The sequence below is a fragment of the Osmerus mordax genome, chromosome 13 (assembly GCF_038355195.1).
Source record: "Osmerus mordax isolate fOsmMor3 chromosome 13, fOsmMor3.pri, whole genome shotgun sequence".
In the NCBI taxonomy this organism is placed as follows: Eukaryota; Metazoa; Chordata; class Actinopteri; order Osmeriformes; family Osmeridae; genus Osmerus; species Osmerus mordax.
The window spans coordinates 7,936,522-7,955,298 of NC_090062.1; the positions used below are offsets into that span (position 1 = coordinate 7,936,522).

The 18,777-nt window shown below is 44.3% G+C and overlaps 2 protein-coding genes across 2 annotated transcripts; one reads left to right on the top strand and one right to left on the bottom strand.

The window, feature by feature from the left end:
- Positions 1 to 364: 364 nt before the first annotated feature.
- dapk2a (death-associated protein kinase 2a) lies at positions 365 to 6,720 on the bottom strand. Its single transcript, XM_067249021.1, has 9 exons — positions 6,656 to 6,720; positions 6,354 to 6,494; positions 4,681 to 4,902; positions 4,289 to 4,427; positions 2,912 to 3,041; positions 2,738 to 2,813; positions 2,449 to 2,601; positions 1,806 to 1,851; positions 365 to 1,350 (listed from the first exon to the last, which is right to left on the bottom strand). The coding sequence occupies exons 2-9, from the start codon at positions 6,413 to 6,415 to the stop codon at positions 673 to 675; spliced, it is 1,506 nt and encodes a 501-aa protein (XP_067105122.1). The 5' UTR covers positions 6,416 to 6,494; positions 6,656 to 6,720; the 3' UTR covers positions 365 to 672.
- A 3,084-nt stretch (positions 6,721 to 9,804) lies between these two features.
- LOC136955605 (calcium-activated potassium channel subunit alpha-1-like) lies at positions 9,805 to 17,197 on the top strand. The gene is made up of 26 exons (XM_067249330.1): positions 9,805 to 10,008; positions 10,132 to 10,236; positions 10,330 to 10,391; positions 10,478 to 10,568; positions 10,758 to 10,869; positions 11,090 to 11,165; positions 11,272 to 11,347; positions 11,468 to 11,638; positions 11,727 to 11,818; positions 11,953 to 12,063; positions 12,299 to 12,404; positions 12,692 to 12,774; positions 12,910 to 12,979; positions 13,053 to 13,208; positions 13,386 to 13,495; positions 13,611 to 13,679; positions 13,824 to 13,910; positions 14,041 to 14,126; positions 14,360 to 14,420; positions 14,679 to 14,799; positions 14,899 to 15,159; positions 15,359 to 15,596; positions 15,723 to 15,853; positions 16,239 to 16,433; positions 16,769 to 16,872; positions 17,050 to 17,197. The coding sequence occupies exons 1-26, from the start codon at positions 9,805 to 9,807 to the stop codon at positions 17,195 to 17,197; spliced, it is 3,126 nt and encodes a 1,041-aa protein (XP_067105431.1).
- The last annotated feature ends 1,580 nt before the right edge of the window (positions 17,198 to 18,777 follow it).

The following is an 18,777-nucleotide window of genomic DNA, read 5'->3' on the forward strand; positions in this document are numbered from 1 at the left end:
TGGCTCAGCCTATGATTTTGGACTCAAGTACCTAGCCATGCTCTAGGCGATATTGTCCAGTGCCATATTGGATATCAAACAGAATAAAATGTATTGCCAGTGTATCTGTAGCTTGTGTATCTGCCAGACACTCCACACATTGGAGTCCATTCAAATTGATATCAGATGCACCAGGTGAAGATAACAGACCTTTGTTCCTGAATGATGCACACCAACATACCTTCAAAACACTTTTATGTGAGCAACAATCTAATCTGAACATTTATAGTAAAGAATGCAGTGATAGAGTTCACATGGTAACATACTGAATAAGATTGGATAAAAACTAATAACACAAATGAATTTAGAAATACAAGAGAAGTAGAAGTGTATTAGATGTACATTTAATTATCACCTTCGTTATCAGTTATTTTTCCTGTTAACATCAAATGAACTTTTAGCTTCTACACATTTCAGTGCATGAACTACCAAGCAATGGCCATGCTTAAAATAAGTGTCATAAGATGTACGGCAAGTTATTTAACCATCCAATGTACATACCATAGAGGTATATAATTAAGGACTAGGACCACAGTAACAATTAAAGCCCTCAAAGATAAAGCCCATAAACCGTCATGTCATCATGTTCTAGCTGTTTTCTCTGTATTTAGGTCAGTTACAGTGTCCCTCATGTCATCTCTGCTGGCCAGCCTCAGTGAAGTCCAGGTTGATCCCAGACAACAGGTCCCCTCCACAGGATCTGTTCAGCAGCTCCTTCAGGGCCTCATTCACATCGTTATTAAAGACGGTGGAGAAATGACAGTTGGGATAGCCTCCGCCACCGCTGCCGTCAGAGGGAAAGGACCCCACCACATCCTGCACCCATTTGAGCTCATCACTCAGCTCCTGCCTGAGGGCATCAAAGTGGCTCTTCCTCTCCTGGTAGCGGTTGCTAATTGCCCCCAGGCTGTTGTCCACCGCCTGCATGTCTTCTTGCAGGCTCCTCTTCATTGCCTCCACCTTGCGGAACTCGTAGCGGATTTGAGAGAGCTCGTGGCGCACACCCTCACTCTCTTCCTTGTACCAGGCCTCCTTCTCATTGTAGATGGATACCAGGGTGTCAATGTCTTCTTGCAGGCAGTCATGGGCTGCCGCCAAGCCGCTGAAGGTGCCCTCCATTTGACCGATGTCCTCCACCACCTGGGCGAAGCGTTCAAAGTTGACGTAGGTGTTGTTAGGCGGCATGCTGGAGTGAGACTTAATTGTGTACTCCTTCAGTCGCTTGGTCTTCAACTGCCGACGCTCACGTTTCTTCGTCACACAGGCCTTGGTTTCCTTGGTTTCCTTGGTTTCCTCCTTGTGCTCATTGGACTTGAGACAGAGGAGTATACAGTATATGGTCAGCGTACAGGAGCAACTCAGAAGCATGTATGCATTGATGCAACACACTGTACACATGCAAGTACTTGGGTGAGTATAAACTGGTTTATCTATTTCCAAGAAGAGGCAAAACATTCCAGGTGAGGTCAGTCACTTTTTCTTCATCCTTAGGGTCATGCTCTATTATGATCTGAGGGTGGAAGTGTTTACTTCAAAGCAGTTATTGTGAATCACTACAAACAAACCAAATGATTTTTAGAAAAATTGTATTATTTTCATCCTACCAGATCAACCAAAGTGTGTTTGTTTTTACTAGACCATTTGCAAAGTTGTTAAACATTGTAATAGGAATAAAACATGCAAAACACAATGCATGAAGCCGCAGATTATGGTTTACTGAATTCAATAAACCTTTCTTATCCTAAATATAATATATTTACAAGTACCTTGATCCAAGGGTGGTTGAGAGCATCTTGGATAGTCAGTCTCTTTCTGTAAGACAAAGATTTACTTAAAAAAGTATAGAAGTGTTACACAAGGTAGGGCAAGAGGACACAGCTTGAGAACATCTTTCTCAACATTGTATACAGGCCATCTGCCATAACAAATTGCCTCACCAGTAAGAGAAAGACAATGAGAGACAGAGAGAGACTAGGTTTTTCTTGATCATTTACATTTACATTTAGTCATTTAGCAGACGCTCTTATCCAGAGCGACTTACAGTAAGTACAGGGACATTCCCCCGAGGCAAGTAGGGTGAAGTGCCTTGCCCAAGGACACAACGTCAGTTGGCATGACCGGGAATCGAACTGGCAACCTTCGGATTACTAGCCCGATTCCCTCACCGCTCAGCCACCTGACTCCCTCACATTTACATTTAGTCATTTAGCAGACTCTCTTATCCAGAGCGATTTAAGATTCTAAATGCGGTATGCTAACATACATCAGGACACAAAACAAAAGTACATAGCAACAAGTATTACTCATAACAAGATTGAGCAATAGAGAACAATAAACATACAACAATAATACACTTAGGCAATACTATTTTACTATTTACTACCCTCCTCTTCTCCCATGAACTCTCACCTCTTATCCCTTTCCAGAAGCTGTCTGATGAAACTCTTGGCCAGTTCACTAGTGTGGCAGAAGAACTCCTCATCAAACTCATAGTTCATTGCAGAGATGTTGCCTAATGTATCCTGTTTAGATTCGCCGAGAAAGGGTGACGCTCCACTGAGACTGAAACACGAAATGTATAGTATAAGTTAAAGGCTGATATTTTGTTTGCCCGTGTTTATCCTTTTTAGATACTTCGGTCATGTATTACCATTCTTGAAGCAAATTCAAGATTAGTCTTTTGTATTTGTGTACTCACAGGATGTAGGTGATGACACCTATGCTCCACATGTCTGCTTCCAGTCCCAGAGGCTCATAGTTAACAATCTCTGGAGCTAGTAAAGATGATTAAAACCAACAAGTATGCCTTCTCTTTGTCCAGATTTAACAATGCATAGTAGGCAATATGTTTTACCATTGTTTCTCAACTTACCCACAAACTCTGGAGTGCCAAATATGTTCTTGAACTCAGCCCCCGCTTCAATTTTATGAGCCAGGCCAAAATCGATCAGTTTGATCCTTGGTAAGGGCACATGCTTGTCAAGCAGCATTATGTTCTCAGGCTGTGAATCACAAAAGCATGACTGCTGAGTCGACTGAGTTTAGAAGACTACCCTGTAAAATCTGTGAAAATGCAGTATCCTGTCAGTGAATCAAATCAAATAGTCCTTTTCACAGGTTTACTGTAACAGTAGTAATAATGGAAAGTAATGTCTAAACTACTGGATATAGCTGTGACACTTGAATTGTCTATTGTTTTTTTATTGTGAAACCTCACCCAAATATTATGTTTCCTCTGTTGAAAATCAGTCCACACAGCCTTTTAGGGAGGGGACATCCTAACAGTTTTGTAAATTACTGTGTTCACAGTTCACACTAAAATAACCATAACTCACTGTACAAATGTTTTATTGATCTCTTGTCCCAATAAAACAAGTTAACTAAGGAGTAAGCATTTTCAGATATATTAGCAAACATTTAATCGATTACAGATACAATGAAAAGTGGGATAATTGTTAACAATTGTTAGCTATGTTTTTTTGTATGTAGTACATTCCAACAATTATTACTGAATGTTACATTCTGCCTGGCTTTACTTCTCCCTCAAACCCCTGCCAGACAACGCTTTTGAAATCAGCCCAATAGGACGTTACACCCAGACCTGCACTGAGCTCTGACCTTCACACAAGGGTGTTTTGTGCCCTAGACCGTATCTTGTACCCATTTCTCTATGGTACAAGGTCTGCCTCCTCACTGGTCTTCCTGTGATTTGTCCAGTTCATGCATTTTTGTCATCACTGCCAGGGACTGCACCTTTATTGAAAGATGTTCTTTACTTGACAGCAATTTATTTCAGGAGCAGTGTGCTAGTTTGGTGGCTACGCCCATGCAACTTCCATTTTGCACTGTTGTTATGCAGTTTGCTAGCTAGTTTTAACGTGTTTTAGATATGCTGATTCCTATAGTGCAGATTTGATTATTGATTTCATCTGATTCTCCATAAAGTTATAGACCTATTTGTATGTTTCCTTTAAGTGGCCTCGAATAAAAATGTCATTTGATAGTGTAAAACTATTTGCATAGCTACTGGTTTCTTTACCCTCTTACCTATTTAATATTTTACAACTGAAAAAGTATGCTTTTCTCAATGTCAGCATCAACTGAATTGCACAACGCCATTTAATTAATCTGTACAATACAATATAGACAAATAATAGAGGAAAGGAAATTACACAGAGAATACACACCCCACCCACACCTACACATAACGTATTGTGAACATGCACACATACACTCACAGGGGACTGACCTTCAGATCAAAATGAGCAATCTTTCTAGAGTGAAGATAGTGGACACCTTCCAGGATCTGCCTGATGAACTGTGTGGCTTCTTCTTCACTCAGAGACTCCTTCTGAGCCAAGAAATCAAATAGTTCTCCTCCAGACACCCTGTAAAAAATAATGTATATACTGGATATATAATGTCCCTGAATTCTACATAATATGCCAACTACTGCTAAGAACACTAAAGGAAAATACATAAGAAACTACTATGCTGTTGATCAACAAAAAACATGGTAAAACAATTTGTAAATAGCATAAATATAATTAAAATGAATAAACAGTTTGTCGGACTGACTCCGCTTGGTCCAGTCTGTACAACTTCTGAGGTCAACTTCTAGACAGGTCTCATCTCACTCACAGCTCCAGGATTAGCACCACATCAGTGCGGTTCTCGTAGACGTCGTGCAGTGTGACAATGTTGGGGTGCTGGATCTGTTGCAAGATGTTCACCTCTCGCTCAATCTCCTCTCTCCTCACCCCTCGTCGGCTTGCCACGCTCTGCCGTTTCTTGATGAACTTGGCAGCAAATTCTAGGCCTGTGCTCTTCTCTCTGCACTGCTTTACGATGGCAAACTGTCCACTGTGACCATGAAAAGCACAGTGAGACACAATTATGTCACAAACTCTAGTAGGAAAACATAAAGGAGTATGGAGGGGAAAGAGCTGGGAATGGATCTCTGTGGTGTATATTTCACGTATCATTAAAATCTAATCATTAGTTTTTGGTGTAAAATGAAATGTATTCCTTTAGTATATTTGTTATGTATGCAAAAGGTTAACTCAATTGAGGGTAAGTTAATTTGCAATGTAAAATGTTGACGAGAGGTAGCTAGTCTATTCTTAGTGGGGGGCTTATTCAGCAGTTATGTTGGACTGCCAGCATGGCGTCTGACCTCAAGCATTGGGGTTTTGGGGTTTCATGCATACATATCCATTAACAAGAACTTTTGATCAATAGGCATTTACAAAGTATTTTAGGGTTAGTTAGTTAGTTATTAAACTAAGGAACTCAATGTTCTTCTGATTGATGCATATCCATAAAAACAAGAACATTTATACATTATTTCAAGGTTAGTATTGTTTTAATGGAGTTGGCCAGATTCAGAGGTCAGTTAGCTACGGCTGCATCTGCTTTCTCTTCATGTCCATTGCGAGGGTGAGTAAGGTTATACTCCACTTCCTCATTCACAGTAGCTCTGAAAGTAGATACAGACAACCCTAAACATAGAACACGCCTAAAAAAAAGCACAGTGAGAAGTGCCTGTCACAGTTGTGTCTTAAAAAGACCACATACTGGGTTGCAGGGTACATTCACTTTGGAAATGGGCTGCAACAGTACTGTATGCAAATATTTCAAGTAGCAAGAATGTTTGGAAAAGTATAGAAAGGACATCTAGTCCACTTGGTTCAGAACTCACCGTGCACAAAATGTAGTGGGTAAGCATCTAAGTGAGAAAAGGCTGTTTTTTCTTAATTCAAAGTACAGAGCGCAATGACTAATACATTATATTTAAACACAGTCCGCCTCCTCAGTCCACCTGTTGCTTAGTCTACATTGAATGAGACAGAGGCACACAATGTGTGTGTGTGTATGTGTGTGTGTGTATGTGTGTGTATGATAGTGATAGTGTATAGCAGAATGTTGACAGTGTTTGTCGAACAGCAGATGGCATGACACATTACACAAAATGACTGCCGTTCTTGTTGAAAGTTACTGTGAAAACTGTAAAATGTGGTAGCATGGACTGCAGAGGATGTAAATATTAAAGCATAGCAGTGTTTTTGGGCACTAGTTTTCAGTCACCTCCATGCTACTTTTTTTTTACGATGCATAACATACATATCTCACAACACTCTATTTGTGACCTTTAAGGATATATGGTTCTATCATTCATGTGACTTGTATTTTAATTGGTTTATAATAATAACATAACATTAAACCTGCCTCATGCCTCATACTTACAGTATGTTTAATAAGTACATGAAACCTTCATCAATTTACAATAACAATATTGAAGATATTTTCTTTACCTTCCCAATTCTTCCCCTATTTCATAAAAATCTTCCACTTTCTGTTGCTTGAAAAGGGCCATATCTGCAATTCTTCCTGCTGTAGCTGGGATGGTTCATCCATTCAGTTTGACTTTTTCTTCTTTACAGTCTTGGAATATCCTGTGACAAATTGGACCAACAGTATGATGAAAAACATGTATGGCCGTGTCTCTTATATTTGGAAACCTTGACAAATACAATTCAAAAAACTGATTATAACACTCCTGGGCTTAGTATAGCAACCTAATCGACCACACAAATCGACATCTACGAGTTCTTACCATCTTTCAGTTGCTGCCAAAACGTGTATTGAATCGTCCACTGTGATTTCTTAGTGTATAGCTCTAAGCTCAACAGCGTTTTGGTCGCTGACGACGTGCGCTCACGCATTCCCAAAGCTCGCGCTCCTGAACCACCTGTTTTACCACGCGACGCTTTATCTAATTACTAGTGGGTGTTTTCAAATTGTGTATGAGATTAACAGTTACAGAATCTACATTGAGTTTTGTCTGCCTGAAACTAAATCTCTTGGTGTGTACTCCTACTAAATAGTTGTGGCAGTGTCCTTTATAAAAGAGGCTAAAATATCAAGGGGCGACAGCGTACGGGTTGCATCTAACGGACAGATTTTATGTCATATTTTTAGCAATTTTTATGTGTGGATAGACCGTTAGCGCGTGTATAGTTACTCTTCAGGTGGAAGATGAACATCACACAGACATAGAATGGGGAGAAGAATAAATTGTTTCAGTCTGATGCTGACGCTGATGAAGAGCATGTGAGCCTTTTGGACAGCCTTTTAGCTAATTGGGCTGTAACAGTTCAGTCTTTGGTAGCGCTCACAGCCCTCCTTACCCTGTTGAGGGTGTACCACCCAGAACTGCCAAAAGATGCTAGGAGTGTCCTCAAAACTAAAATTAATTACAAAATCCAAGAAAAATGTGGTGGGTATCATCATACAGGTATCTTGGCAGCGCTTAGTAACACCTTAATTCAACATATACACAGTGTTGCTGATGGCTTTAAATTCAAGCTGCAGATTAATATTGATGGGTTACCACTGTGTAAAAGCACAAATATTCAGTTATGGCCTATTTTGGGACTTCTGTTAAGTGTTCCAATGAAGGAACCTGTTGTCATAGGCATTTTTTTGTGGTAGGAAAAAACCTAATCCAGCTGAAGAATCTTTGTGAGACTTCACATGTGAGTTACAACAGCTACATAAAGGTTTTGATTTCAGTGGGAAAAAAGTGTTCCTTGAACTGGTTTCTGCTGTGTGTGATACACCTGCTAGGGCATTTGTAAAAAACACAAAGGCTCACAATGCTTATGACTGATTTGATAAACGTTCCCAGCCAGGTGTTTACATTAACAGATGAATGACATTCCCTTTAAATAATTACATGTTACGGACTGACTCATCATTTTCAGAGAGAGCTGATGAGGATCATCACCATGAAGGACCTCATGGATTTTCTAATTTAGATGTTTGTAGGGTAACTCGGTTTCCCCTAGATTACATGCACCTTGCATGTTTAGGTGTAATGCGACGATTGCTAAACATTTGGCTGAGGGGCCTTTTGATGTTTTGTTTGTCCTCTAGTCTTGTTGACAGGATTTCAGAAAGTCTAACTCAGATACGTAGGTATATACCAGCAGAGTTTGCAAGGAAACCACGATCCTTTCGAGAATTAGATTGTTGGAAAGCTACAGAGTTCAGACAATTTCTCTTGTATACAGGCCCTGTTGTTCTGGAACCATATTTAGATAGTAATTTATATAACAACTTCATGTTGTTATCTACAGGTATTTCCATCTTTGTCAGTCCACAGCTCTGCTCTATGTATAGTAAATATGCAAACACACTTTGGTGACCACATTTGTTAGTAATTTTGGATAGCTGTACGGCAGAGATGCCTTTGTGTATAATGTCCATTCCTTGGTCCACCTGTCTGCAGATGCAAATGTGCATAGTTGTTTGGACACTATCCCGGCTTTTTCATTTGAAAATTACCTTCATAAACTTCATAAACATCAAGCAGCAATTTGCTGCCACTATCAGTCAAAAATGTAGCCTACTAAAACAACATACATATACAGACATAAATAACATATGTAGGCCTATAAACAATAACTACAATTTATAAATAAATTATACAATTATAAATGATAAGATGTATACTAAGAATGTATACTAGTCTATATAGCAGTATCAAAAAAGTCATCTTAAATGTGTTAGGTGGGTGTCTGGGGAATATAATAAAGGACATCATAGGCTACATATTGTTTATATCAATCATGGCTTTTTGTCCTTTAAATGATGATGTAGAGGATGAGAGAGCTGCATAGGCATATTAACAGGGGAGCTGGAGCCTAATAGGAAGCAGCTTTAAGGAAAATTAACAAATAGGCCTACTAAAATAAATGGTAATATATAAATTATATATATATATAGAAATAATATATAAATATAAAAATAAATGAATACTGAAATAAATTATCATGGCTATAAATACATACATAATTAATATTGGTTACTGCATTTATACATATATTTTTTGTATAATGCGTGCATTTTTGCGTTTGAGTCACTTTTCAAAAATGACGAAAAAACTGTTTCCAGGGTAGTCTGAGAAGTTGCTAGATCTAGCGACAAAATTTTCAACAAAACAATACGCACTGTAGAACGTGGAGTCAGCCAATCCGCTTCCAGGATGGAAACAACTTGTCTTGATGTAATATTGTTTTAAAGTGGGTTGATGACAACTTGTTTTTTGTTGTTTTGATTTGAGTTGATAACAACTTGTTTACTTTTGTTTTGAGTTGATGACAACTACATAAGAGCTTGATTCATTCGCAATCTGCTCTGACTGTCTTCAGCAAAGTCATCGATACGAAAGGTAGGCGACGATATTTAGCCATCATCCTTTGAGAACAAATGAGCTACCTAACATTAGATAGCAGATAGGGAGCTACTTCACACTTGAAGTAGGCTACTATTATTGATGATTGATTGTCTAATAATGCCGACCGAATCACATCTGTGCTAATTATCTTCAATGCATACTGTACTGTATACAACTAAAATGCATTCGGTCAATGTAACCTTTATAACAGTTCAAGGTAGAAATAGCCTACTCAAGAATTATTTTCTGTTTTGTAATTTTTACAAAAATAACAACGTTAGTGTCAAATATACACATTTAGGAAAAGTCAGGGTCCTATTGTTACTTTTTCTCAATAAAGTTATTACATTGCTAAATTAAAAAACAGTCAAAAAGACTGCATGGTGAAAAGTCCTAGTGATGTTATCTCCAAATATCACCACTCATGAGATGCTTACTGTCCAATCAAATTGCTTGGTCAGAACTAACTAGTATATTTTTTCTTATAATTCAACACAGATCGTGAACTCAATCATAAATATACTATGTATAAGCCTAGAACCTCCATCCCGGAGATATCATATGAACACTGTATGTACAGAGGAACAAAAATATGGGACCTCTATGTCGTCTCCTGCCTCGTCACTCTGGTGCAAGGTGTGATACTCATCCTCTTGAAGAAGTGGACTCAGCCGACAGTCAAACTGCACCAATTCTTGAGCCAGAAACAACACAGGACTAATGGCAAGGTGAGCTAGAGTAGTATGAGGTCTTAAAGGGATGGGAGGAGGGATTATGAGCTGGTGCCAGAAGCTACTAGTGTTAAACCCATCTTATTCACAAACCATGCTGTGTTTCTGTTGATGAAACAGTGCATCGCTCCGCAATCTAGTTCATTCTTCAGCAGTCTGAAGGACGGTATAACAGTGCATGCATCGACCCTCGTATCGCCCAAACACCCACATGGACAGTTCCTGGTAAGCCTGCTGGATCCCAGCCTCACTCACCCCCCCCTCCCCCACACACACACACAGACCATAATAATGTAACAGCACCTTTTCTCTGTCCAGAGCGTGTTGATGTTCGTGTTAAATCTGGGGTCGTTTGTGATTTACCTCGCCCTGACCACCAGGTGAGTACAGGGAGAGCTCCTCTGCCTGGTCACCAGAAGAACTGAAGAGTCAGCTTGTCTCTCATGTTTGATTGTGTGCCTGACAGGCCCATTGAGTACTGCGTGGAGAATTTGGATAACCTGCTCCTGTTAGACCTTGCCTTCGACATAATTTACCTTCTACACTTTTGGCTAAGGGTAAGAACTTCCTCTGATATACAACACCAATAGTCGTAAATGCTTTTCATCTTTAATTTAAAATGTATTAGGTGGAACTGAGTGGTCGAGAGTTTGACTGCAGATCAGGAGGTCCCAGGTTCTGATGGCCTCTGTGTGTTATTAGTTCCTGTTTATCCAGTGTGAATACATTGTGTATTTTCTCTTCAGTTTCTGTCTGCCCAGGATCTGCTGGTCATGTGGTTGGACTACAAAACCATCGCAGACATTTTCACCGTTGCACCCGCATGTTTTACAGTAGTCACTGGTCGGGCATGGCTTGGTAAGACCCTCCCTCCCTCCCTCCCTCCCTCCCTCCCTCCCTCCCTCCCTCCCTCCCTCCCTCCCTCCCTCCCTCCCTCCCTCCCTCCCTCCCTCCCTCCCTCCCTCCCTCCCTCCCTCCCTCCCTCCCTCCCTCCCTCCCTCCCTCCCTCCCTCCCTCCCTCCCTCCCTCCCTCCCTCCCTCCCTCCCTCCCTGGTTCTCATGATGTTCCCTCCCTCAGGCCTCAGGTTCCTCCGGGCTCTTTACATCCTTGAGCTCCCAGCCGTCCTGCGGATGCTCAACATCCTGACCAGCAAGTAGGAACTGATGGAACGAAAGACCTTGTGTTAGGATCTCATAGAACTGCTCTAGGTTGGCGTGAGACTTAACTTCTGGTCCTCTTCTTCTTCTGTGGTACCACAGAACATCTGTGAAGCTGTGTCGGCTGGGAGCTGTCCTCGTGGGAACCCTGTTTTTTTACGCCGGCCTCATCCATCTGGTGAGGGACTTGATTGAAGTAACACGCCAAATCATAAACATGACTGGTGTTTTAGTAGATAAAAGCTTCTGAAGTTAGAATCAGAAGATGTTTCTCTCCTCTTGGTTTGACCTGCTGTAGGTGGAGAGCTCCGGGGACCCCTGGCTTGAGAACTCCAACGCCTCGAGCCGTCCATACTTTCTGTTTGTGTACTTCCTAACAGTGACCATGTCCACGGTGGGCTATGGTGACGTCCTAGTGTACACCGCGTCAGGACAATTTTTAATCACCGTGTTCATCTTCATCTACCTGGTACGCCCCCCTCCCCTCCTGCCCCCTTCCTCTCCCTCTCTCTGTTCCATCATGTCTGTTCCTGTCTCATCCACGGTGTCATCTACAGGCGATGTTTGCAAGCTTCATTCCCCAGGTGAAGGAGATCCTAGCAAACAGAAAGCGCTTCTATGGGGAATACTCCGTTGTCTTGGGGAAATCGTAAGTCATCTGTCAATACAAGGCCGACCTATTCAGTCTCCCTCTCCAGATTGTCATGTGCTTCAGAGAACATCCCTCTTTTTGTGTCTCACACTGATGTTCTGTGTGTGTGTGTGTCTGTGTGTGTGTTGCAGGCATGTGGTCGTATGTGGACATCTTTCCCTGAGCAACATTGAGCCGTTTGTGAGGGAGTTCTTCCATGACGACCGGGGAGAGGTTAACACCGACCTCCTCTTCCTGGGGGAGTGAGTACAGCTCTGACAGTCTCTGTCAGCTACACCAGTTTATCTGACCCCCCCAAACACTTCCAGTTTCAGGCTTATATGCAACAGTTGTTGGTCTTGCTCCCCTCCACTGATTCCTGGCAGTCTGTCTATCCAAAGGCCTACATGGTTGTATATTTAAATTCTCAGTCTCACCCTCTCTGGGTCCCTGTCCCTCCTCCCTGCCCCCCCCCCCCCTCCCTTCTCCCTCCCTCAGCTTTTGCCCTGACGCTACGCTGGAGGATTTTTTTGTGAGTCTCTCTGGGCAAATCAACTTTTATCAGGGCTTGGTGAAGACCAGACAGGACCAGGAGAGAGTCAAGGTAACTGTGTTCACACACACACACACACACACACACACACACACACACACACACACACACACACACACACACACACACACACACACACACACACACACACACACACACACACAGGAGTAACTGGTAACTGACATGATTGATTGCTCTTGGTTCGCTGGTCCTGTCATCAGAACAATATTTAATATCCATATTGTAGTGGAGATGATGCAGTGTAAATGTGTTGGAGAATGGACAGTCTAACTGTCCATAGACTGTGTGTCTAACTCTAACACTCATAACCCTGGCAGATGCGCGACGCGGCCGCCTGTGTGATCCTCTGTGACCGCTTTGCTGCCGACCCAGATGCACAGGACTCGGACACACTGATGAAGTACGCACACACACTCACAGACATGCTCACACACACAGAGATCTACACACACATATACACATGAATACACAGGAACAGACACACACACAGCTCTCCACACATCAACACGGTGTCTCCTGTGTCGTCTCTTTCTAGTGTGATCACCGTCAAGACCTATCATCCCAAAACCAGGGTGATCGTCCAAATGTTGAAGCCCAGCAGCAAGGTAATACCTCCCCACACTGTCTGGTCTGTGTGTGTGTCAGCGTGTCAGGTGCTGCTGTCCCTGTGTGTTCCAGGTCCTGGTGCAGAAGATTCCGGACTGGGACTGGAATTCTGGCGATGCAGCGTTGTGTCCCATGGAGCTGAAGCTGGGGTTCATGGCGCAGAGTTGTCGTGTGCCAGGACTGTCCAGCTTACTCGCAAATCTGTTCACAATGCAGAGTGAGGTGGAAGTAAGGAGTCCGCATGGCTACATGTACACACACACACACACACACACACACACACACACACACACATGGGCCAAAGACTCTGTAGATTACGATTCAAACAACTTTATTGAGCCCATTTATCTGCTGCTCACCGAGCCCACACACAACTTAACAGCTCTCTGTGTTTGTGACCTGCAGCAGAAGGGAGACTCGTGGAAGAACTTCTACAGAGAGGGCATGTACAATGAGATATACACAGAGCACCTCTCCTGGCCTTTTAGAGGCATGTCCTTCGCCCAAGCCAGCAAGTGAGTCACTGCAGCCCAGCTTCAGCCTGAGTTGAAATCATCATGGGAACTGTAGTCCTGTCCCCACAGAAACATGCTAGTTGAATGTGTGTGTGGTGTGTGTTGGGTTTTTCAGGCTCTGCTTCCTGAAGCTGGGCCTGCTGCTCATCGGCATAGCAACCTACAGCGAAGACAACGAGATGAGGTGTGTGACTTCCCGTTTACACCCCGGTCATTTCCTGTTTGAAAGATACGTTGGTTGTCTCGTCATGTTATCATACATAACAAAAACTATCTTATCTTTTTTTTTCTCTCACTCTCTCTCTTCCTTCCTGTTCCTTCACTTTAGTGTTCTGGTGAATCCTCCGGATTGCATCAAAGTCAAACGGGGGACTCTGGGCTTCCTGGTGGCCAGCGATGCAAGCGATGCCAGGAGGTAGAGGCAGTCTGGGAGCCGCTCTCACCCCAGGACTCACACACTCACATCCTGTTAGCCATGAAGCCTGTCAGCTCACGAGGAGAGATGGCTCCATTTCCACCTGTGTGTGTTTGTGTGTGTTCTCCAGGGCCAGCATCTACTGTGAGAGGTGTCACAGCCGGGTTAGAAGACTGTGCAGGATGAGACCATGCGAGTGTCCTGAGTTTGATGAGGGTAAGAACACATCCTGAGGGATGACCCCACTGGCTCATGGGAACAGAGACGCTCAAGCTGGATGTGCTTCACACCAGCTTGCCTGCCTCAGTTTTGTCACAACTGGTGTCTGGCCTCGTCACACTGACGCCGTCTTCTGCCGGATGTATTCCTGTCATCTGTCTGGATGTGTGCGCATGCTTGCGTGTGCGTGCGTGCATGTGTGTTTTCATGCGTGTGTGTCTCTCCACCAGACGGCTCTCTAACCTCTGCCATGAATTTACGACGCCCATCTCTGGGAGTACTTCCGGTCATGTAAGTAAACACACACACACACACACACACACACGCACACACACACACACACACACACACACAGAGGTCCACCATGATATGAGTTAGTGAGAATATTTCATGTGAAATAAATCAATCCAAGGGATCTATTCCTACTCTCTCTCGGGCACCTAAGCCCCAGATCCAACATCTCTACTGCCGGTGAACATAGGAAACATGTTGATGAGTGTGATGATGAGGTCATGAGTGTGTGTGTGCTGCCTTTCCTCCGTCTAACAGTTCTGATCTCGTGGAGAACGGTGACTGGACCAAGGAGATGGAGCTGGAGGGTCAGGTGACGCTCGACTCCACCGGAATGTTCCACTGGTGTCCCCCTGTCTCCCTGGAAGCTGTTACCCTGGTGAGACTGGGACACTGGGATGCACACACACACACACACTCCCACAAACACAGTCTCACACCAACATGCTTGCGTGTGTGTGTGTCCTGCCCCCTCCAGACCAGACACAGTGCCATTGCCCTGGCCCTCCAGAAGCACGTGGTGGCCTGTGTGTTTGGGGACCGTGGCTCCAGACTGCAGAGCCTGCGGGCCTTCATGATGCCTCTGAGAGCCAGCAGCCTGACCAGCCCTGAACTGCCCACCGTGATCTTCCTGGGGGACAGACACTACTTCCTGAGGGAGTGGCCTGACATCCACTACTTCCCTAACATCTATTTCCTGCCTGTGAGTGTAGGGGGCTGTGGGGAGAAATGTGGGTTTGTGTGTGTGTGGTGGGATGAGAGTTTGTGGTTGTGTGTGTGGTTGGATGAGAGTGTGTGGTTGTGGGAGTGTGTGTATGGTTGGACGAGAGTGTGTGGTTGTGGGTGTGGTGGGGTTCTGGTTCAACGTTCTGTTGCTTCATCTGTTCCCTACTCCACCCCCCTCCACCCCCCCCCCCCCCCCTTCCCTTCCACCCCAGGGCTCTCCTCTGTGTCTAGACGACCTGCTTGCGGTGGGGGTGACCCGCTGTTCGCGAACGGTGATCCTGACCTCGACGGGATCCACCGAGGACACCCAGACGCTCCTGTCCTGCTTCACACTCGACAGCCTCAGCCTGCAGACCGAGGCCCCAACCACACTCAGCCCCTCCAGCAACACCCATGGACTCGACCCACAAAACACAACCGGACACTCCGTCCCTCTGCTGGCGGAACTGGGTACTGCGCCTCTCACTCCTCCCTCCGGGAACGATGCTGTCATTGTCCTACCGAAGCCCTTTCTCACCTCCCTATCCTCCTTGTCTCACCTCCCTGTTCTCCCTCCTACCCTGTCTCACCCCTCAGGTAACACCTCGAACGTGAAACTTATGAATGACACGGACGGTCTGGAGGAGGAAGACAGTTTCCCGCTGACGGAGGACTTCTCCGTAGGCAAGGTGTTCTCTGTGGACGTGCTGGACTCGCTCATGGCCGCCGTGAGTCACCAGGAGGCTTGAGTGCCTGTACTCATCCCTCTGCAGTCATCCCCATGACCTCATCAGTCTGTATGGACACAGGGTTCAGTCTGGATGTATGGACACAGGGTTCAGTCTGGATGTATGGACACAGGGTTCAGTCTGGATGTATGGACACAGGGTTCAGTCTGGATGTATGGACACAGGGTTCAGTCACACATTTACCTCCATACACAGTAGATCTACAAAACTCTCAAGCCAGGAAGTCCAGACCTGAACATTCATAGACTGTCATTTTATATTTTATTTGGCAAATTAGGATTGTGGTGAGGGTTAGAGTCAGGGATTGAGTCACTATCTCATACAACAGCACTTGGTGCTAGCTGAATGTGTTGTGTGTGTCCAGACATACTTCAACTCCAACGTTCCCTTGCTGGTGTCAACTCTGGTGACGGGCGGGGACACGCCCCTCCTGGAGGCCCAGCTCGTCAGGGACAACAAGCTGAAAGGAGGGGTCATGACTCCGCAGCTCTGGGCCCTGCGCCGGAGGTCCAAACTGGCCCAGCTGGCCCTGCAGGAGCAGCCCCTCTGTCACCTACAGGTGAAGGAGAGAATACACACACACACACTGAGAACACGCACACACTGAGAACACACACACTGAGAACACACACACACTGAGAACACACACACTGAGAACACGCACACACTGAGAACACACACACTGAGAACACACACACTGAGAACACACAAACATTGAGAACACACACACACTGAGAACACACACACACTGAGAACACACACACACACTAAGAACACACACACACACTGAGAACACATACACACAAACACACGTATGCTCACACACTCTCTACCTGTCTCTCTGTCAGCCTAAAGCCCCTCTCTCTCTCTCTCTCTCTCTCTCTCTCTCTGCAGTGTGTGTTGTACAAGGATCTGTTTGTCCAGGCTCTGGACTCTCTGGAGATCCTGTGTTTCGGCCTGTACCGTCTCGTAGACCCTCCCAACCGCTTCACGAAGAGGTATGGACCACAACACCTTAACAGAAACCCAAGAGGAGACAATAGAACACACTACAACATAATAGAACACAGTGGAACATAACAAAACACAATCCAGATGAAACAGCAGGAACATGATGAGGTGCAGGTGCTGGTGACAGGTTGTTCTGTAGAAGGTAACAGTTGTGTGTCCTACAGGTTTGTGATCACCAACCCTCGAAGTGACCTCCCTCTGCTGGCCTCAGACCGGGTCTTCTGTTCCGTCCCCTTCCATCAGTCCCACCTGCTGACCCAGTCACCCCCTCTGAACCTTCACCAGACCCCACACGACTCCAGCACCCTCTGAACCTCCTTCACCAGACCCCACACGACTCCAGCACCCTCTGAACCTCCTTCCCCCAGAACCGACCTCCCTCCATCCCTAGCCCACCCCAACACCCTCCCTCCCTAAGTAGCACAGTTCATTTATGATTAAATTGATTTCATTCTGAAAAAAATATTTTTGGAAAACGTTCTTTGGGGAAAATAGTTTTGGATATTACACACCTATTTCCCATCAGTTAAACGCACTTAAATCCAGTCAATAGCTGATTAGCTACTACTTGTCACTTGTAATTCCATGCCTGAGTCTCACCCCCTCCTTGATAGAATCGGTAAAGCTCCAGATAGCCCAGTTGAGACTGTAGCACCCATCCACCACATCCTGACTCCTCTGCCTGGATCCCTTGTCTTTCTTTCATTCATTCATGTAAACTAGAAAACGTATTCAGTTGTTTTTTATTTGTGGCTGTGACAGTTCAGTGGCCCAGTGTACAGCTATCCCCAAAACACATTAGTAGAATTGTGAACTTCATGATCAACATCCAAGTCATTTTTCAAGGTGGTCCAGAAGTGTCTATGAAAATGCTAAAATAAAGCTTTACACATGGACAGCATGTAGCTGGACAGTTAGCAGAGCACCTAATTGTGTACCTGGTCCCTGGCCAATTCGATCCATCCAAAATGACTTGTCGCTTCCCTTGATGAGAGAATATATAAAAGATGTAGCATGTAGTGTTCATGAGAAACACACAAAGTTGTGTCCAAGTTATTGAAATTGAACAAAAGGAGACTAATTATACACCAAGATGTATGTGTTTAGCTGTATGGGTTTTGGTGTTTGGTTATTTTAGAAAATAGTTTATACAGTTCTGGAATCCATTATTCAAATAATAGAATTAGCTTGTGGAGCAACTGCACATTTAGACAATAGAGGGAGCCCTAAACACATGTTCTTTCCCAGTGGAATATACTTCAAATCACACATTCAAAGAGTTAGATGTTAGTCATTTCAAATGGATCAGCATTAAGCCTTCCCACATAAGCCTCCCATCTCAATCAGCCTCCAGTCAATCCAGTTGGCCCCCAGGAAGAGCTCCCACTGCAGGTCCCGGGCCCCCTGGTGCAGCAACACCAGGAGGCCCCTCTCAGTACACAGCCCCTCCAGTCGGAGACGCTCCAGGGCTAGGACCAGGAGGGGGTGAGGGAAAGGGAGGGGGGGAGTGTGAGTAGTTTTGAGAAAGAATCGCTCCCTTCTTGTTTGATCTCCTTTCTCACTTTCAGCTGTTTTTGTATGAGTTGGAGCAGTCTTCATGGACATAATAGTTGGTCCAATTTTAAGTCAGTCATTTTTTTTTTTTATATGAGTAGCTCTAGATCATTTGACAATATCAAACAGGAAGTGGTTCATCCTTCACCAATAGTCACCTGGTTGTTCTAGAACACAACTGACAATGATGTCTGCATGGTGGAAGACTTGGTCACAGGGAGAGGGAGGGTGTAACTAATGTAGTGGTCACCCACATCCTGACATAGAATAGATAAAGGATTTCTAACCTCATAGTCAACATAACAACATCCTCTTTAATTAACATTGCTCATCAGAGT